The 3,600-nt window shown below is 40.1% G+C and overlaps 1 protein-coding gene across 1 annotated transcript; it reads left to right on the top strand.

The window, feature by feature from the left end:
• Window positions 1-1,662: 1,662 nt before the first annotated feature.
• On the top strand, window positions 1,663-2,211 carry LOC129479857 (large ribosomal subunit protein mL43-like). The gene has a single exon (XM_055273702.2). It carries the CDS (start codon window positions 1,676-1,678, stop codon window positions 2,129-2,131), a length of 456 nt encoding a protein of 151 aa, XP_055129677.1. The 5' UTR covers window positions 1,663-1,675; the 3' UTR covers window positions 2,132-2,211.
• The last annotated feature ends 1,389 nt before the right edge of the window (window positions 2,212-3,600 follow it).

The following is a 3,600-nucleotide window of genomic DNA, read 5'->3' as shown; positions in this document are numbered from 1 at the left end:
AAGTTTTTTTGACTTATTAGTTATTAAATTTACTGATTTTAATTATTATGTGATATAATTGTTGGATAAAGACTAAAATTGTAGCAGTAGTTTATACAATTTATAAACTAGTAGATGAGATAAAAATCTTGAAATATAAAAGAAAAATGTATATTTATACACATATGTATATACACACAGACACATTGTGTTAGTTATCTATTATATAACAAATTACTACCAAAACTAAGCTTAAAACAACAAACATGTATTATCTTACAGTTACAACTATACTATCTTACAGTTATAGAAACTATAAGATAATAAATCAGGAATTAATATAAATCAGGGTCAGGAATTAAGGAGTGGCTTAGTTGTGTAGTTCTGGCTCTATATTTCTTACGAGATTGCATTAAAGATGTTTCTCAGGGTTGTAGTAATCTGAAGGTCTGACTGTGGCCGGGAGATCGGCTTCCAGGATTACTCACCTGGCTATTTGCAGAGAGCCTCTGTTCCTTGCTAGCTGTTGGTCAGGGACCTTAGTTCCTTGCCACATGGGCTTCTCCATGTGAGTGCTCACAAGGTGGCAGGCAGTTGGCTTCCCCAGAGTGGCTCTTTAGTGCATGAGAGAAAAAGCAACAAGATGGAACTTGCGATGTCTTTTATAACCAACTCTTGGAAATGGCATGCCATCATGTCAGCCATATTCTGTTGATCACATAAAACAAAAATGGTACGATGTGGGAAGGGCTTACACAGGGAGGAGGATGCCAAGAAGTGAGACTATCTTGAAGGTTGGCTACTATCACATTCAATTAATAAAAAGACTTAAAAAAGAAAATAAGAAAATAAGGGAACATAATAAATATAAGAAAAAGAAAGACAATGAGGTGGGATAATATAACATTATAATAATAAAATATCAGTAATTATAGTAAATATAAATTTATTACTTTTCTAGTTAAAAATGGGGAGAGTCAGGATGAACAAAAATAGAAAATCTAGCTCTGTGTTCTTTATAAGAGACACACTTAAAACATAAAGACGCTGAAGGGTTAAAAATTGAAACATTTGCTGAAAAGACACAAAAACCAAAACTCACACCTGTAATCCCACCACTTTGGTATGCCAAGGCAGGAGGATTGCTTGGACGCAGGAGTTTGAGGCCAGCCTGGGCAACATAATGAGACCCCATCTCTACCACAAAAAAAAAAAAAAAAAAATTAGCCAGGCATAGTGACACATGCCTGTAGTCCTACCTACTTGGGAGGCTGAGGCAGGAGGATTGCTTGAGCACAGGAGGTCAAGGCTGCAGTGAGCTGTGATCATCCCACGGCACTCCAGCCTGGGCAAAAGAACAAGACCCTGTCTCAAAAAATAAAATAAAACAAAAAATAATAAATAAATTTAAATGTAAAAAAGCAAAACCGGTGTGGCTATGTTAATATCACGAAAAAATAGACTTTAAGGCAAAGTATTACTAGCAAGAAATATAGTCAGCTCATAATGATCCATTTTCAAGTATGATACAATTTGAAACTTCTATGACACTAATAGCTTTGCATGAGGAAATCTGAAGCAAATATTAACAAATTTTGAGGGGAAAAGTGATGCAACATACATGACTGTGAAAAATTTTAATGTCCTTCTCGGTCTTCGATAGATGAAAATGTGTGAGGATAAAGAATTTTGAGCAATGCTCCAAGCTGTAGCTATGACGGCGCGCGGGACTCCGAGCCGCTTCTTGGCCGGTGTTCTCCACAACGGACTGCGTCGCTACGTGCAGCAGCTGCAGCGTCTGAGCTTCAGCGTCAGCCGCGACGGCGCCTGGTCTCGCGGCACCAGGGAGTTCGTGGAGCGGGAAGTGATCGACTTCGCCCGACGGAACCCTGGGGTCCTAATATATGTAAACTCGCGTCCGTGCTGCGTGCCCAGAGTAGTGGCCGAATACCTTAACGGGCCTGTGCGCGAGGAGAGCATCCACCGCAAGTCGGTCGAGGAGATCTCGATGCTGGTGCAGAAGCTGGCCGACCAGTCGGGCTTGGACGTGATCCGCATCCGCAAGCCCTTCCACACCGACAACCCTAGCATCCAGGGCCAGTGGCACCCCTTCACCAACAAGCCGACCACGTTCCGCGGGCTACGCCCCTGAGAGGTTCAGGATCCTGCCCCAGCCCAGGTGCAAGCACAGTGAAGAGTTGCCCCACCAACTCCAGCCCCAGGCTTTGGACTGTTTCTTCAGTAAAGGTGGTTCTTCCTCTCTGGGATTCCAAGCGCAGGCAAATGGAACCCATCAATGGGCAAGCTGACAGAGCTTCTGCTTGGGGTAATGAAGAGCTGCCTGTTTCTTTCCAGTGCCTGCTTCTAGGGGCAGTGACCTTGTGAACCACTCATGTTTATGGAAGTGGCATCCCTAAAACCTGAGATGACGAAGACTTCAAGGGTTTTACCGGGCCCTTGTTTTTTAAATCCAAATTGATAATAATGATCTCAAAACACAGTGAGAGGTCTGAAGGCTGGCTTCTGAAGAATCCCTGATGTCTTACTGGTACAACCACTGAACTATGGAGAGCTCTGCTGTGATGGGCTAGGCACTTTATATCTGTGTGAATACAGATTTATAAAACTGAGGTTAATAAACTTATCCAAGGTCACATTTCAGGTCTGTCTTCAAAATGTGTGCATATGTTAAGCACAAGCCTTAGTTTTCATTTTAAAACTAGACACAGAACACATAACAACCCTGAGGTGGTTAGTATCAAAGGCCAAGTGATTAATCTAGGCCTGACCCCTGAAAGGGAGAGGGGAGTGATTTTCAGACCAAGCCCTGGCTAACAAGCTTTCTCTGGTCTTAGCTATACATCTCCTTCCCCCCACGTCCCTCTTTGTGCAGAAATAAAATCCATGTCCCTTGAGCCAGCTGGTGGGGGGTGCTGAGAACCTTGGGGAAGGGCAGGAAGGCTGATATTAATGAGTATTTTCTAATCTTAATTTAAAAAAGGGGGATGGTGGGGAAATGAGAGCCAGGAAATAAAAGTCTAGAAACCCCTGTAAAAAAAAAAAAAAAAGAATTTTGAGCAATAAAATTGTCAGTCTTGTCTAGTGTACATTTATAAAGTACCAGTCAACAATTGAAGCATATACTTTCTTTTTAAGCATACATGAAACATTTACAAATATTGACCACATAAATAGCCATAAATCAAATCTCAACAAATGTCAAAAATGGGAATTCTTATAATCCAACGAAGTTATTAGCAAAAAGATAATTGGAAAAAGAACATTAATTTGGAAATTTAAAAATTCTTGTAAATAGGCATCAATGACAAAAACACAATGGCAATAAGATACTATTTACTCTTTTAATACCGCACAATCACCAAGATGCTTGTGATCTGATGTCAAAATAAACATTATTAAATCCTTAGGCTAGAGGAGAGGAAATTATTTTTAGACAAATTAAATATCCAAATTCATACACTTAAAAAAGAATAACATAAGAAAAGAAAGAATAAATATGAGAAGAAATTGATAAACTAGAAGAAAAAAACATAAAGGCCTAAAGTGAGTTCATTTTAAAGACTGAAAAAGTGACCGATCACCGCCCAGACTGACCACAAA

Source organism: Symphalangus syndactylus, chromosome 3, assembly GCF_028878055.3.
Source record: "Symphalangus syndactylus isolate Jambi chromosome 3, NHGRI_mSymSyn1-v2.1_pri, whole genome shotgun sequence".
In the NCBI taxonomy this organism is placed as follows: Eukaryota; Metazoa; Chordata; class Mammalia; order Primates; family Hylobatidae; genus Symphalangus; species Symphalangus syndactylus.
The sequence above is the reverse complement of the archived record's forward strand: the minus strand, read 5'-3'. Positions and strand labels throughout refer to the sequence as shown.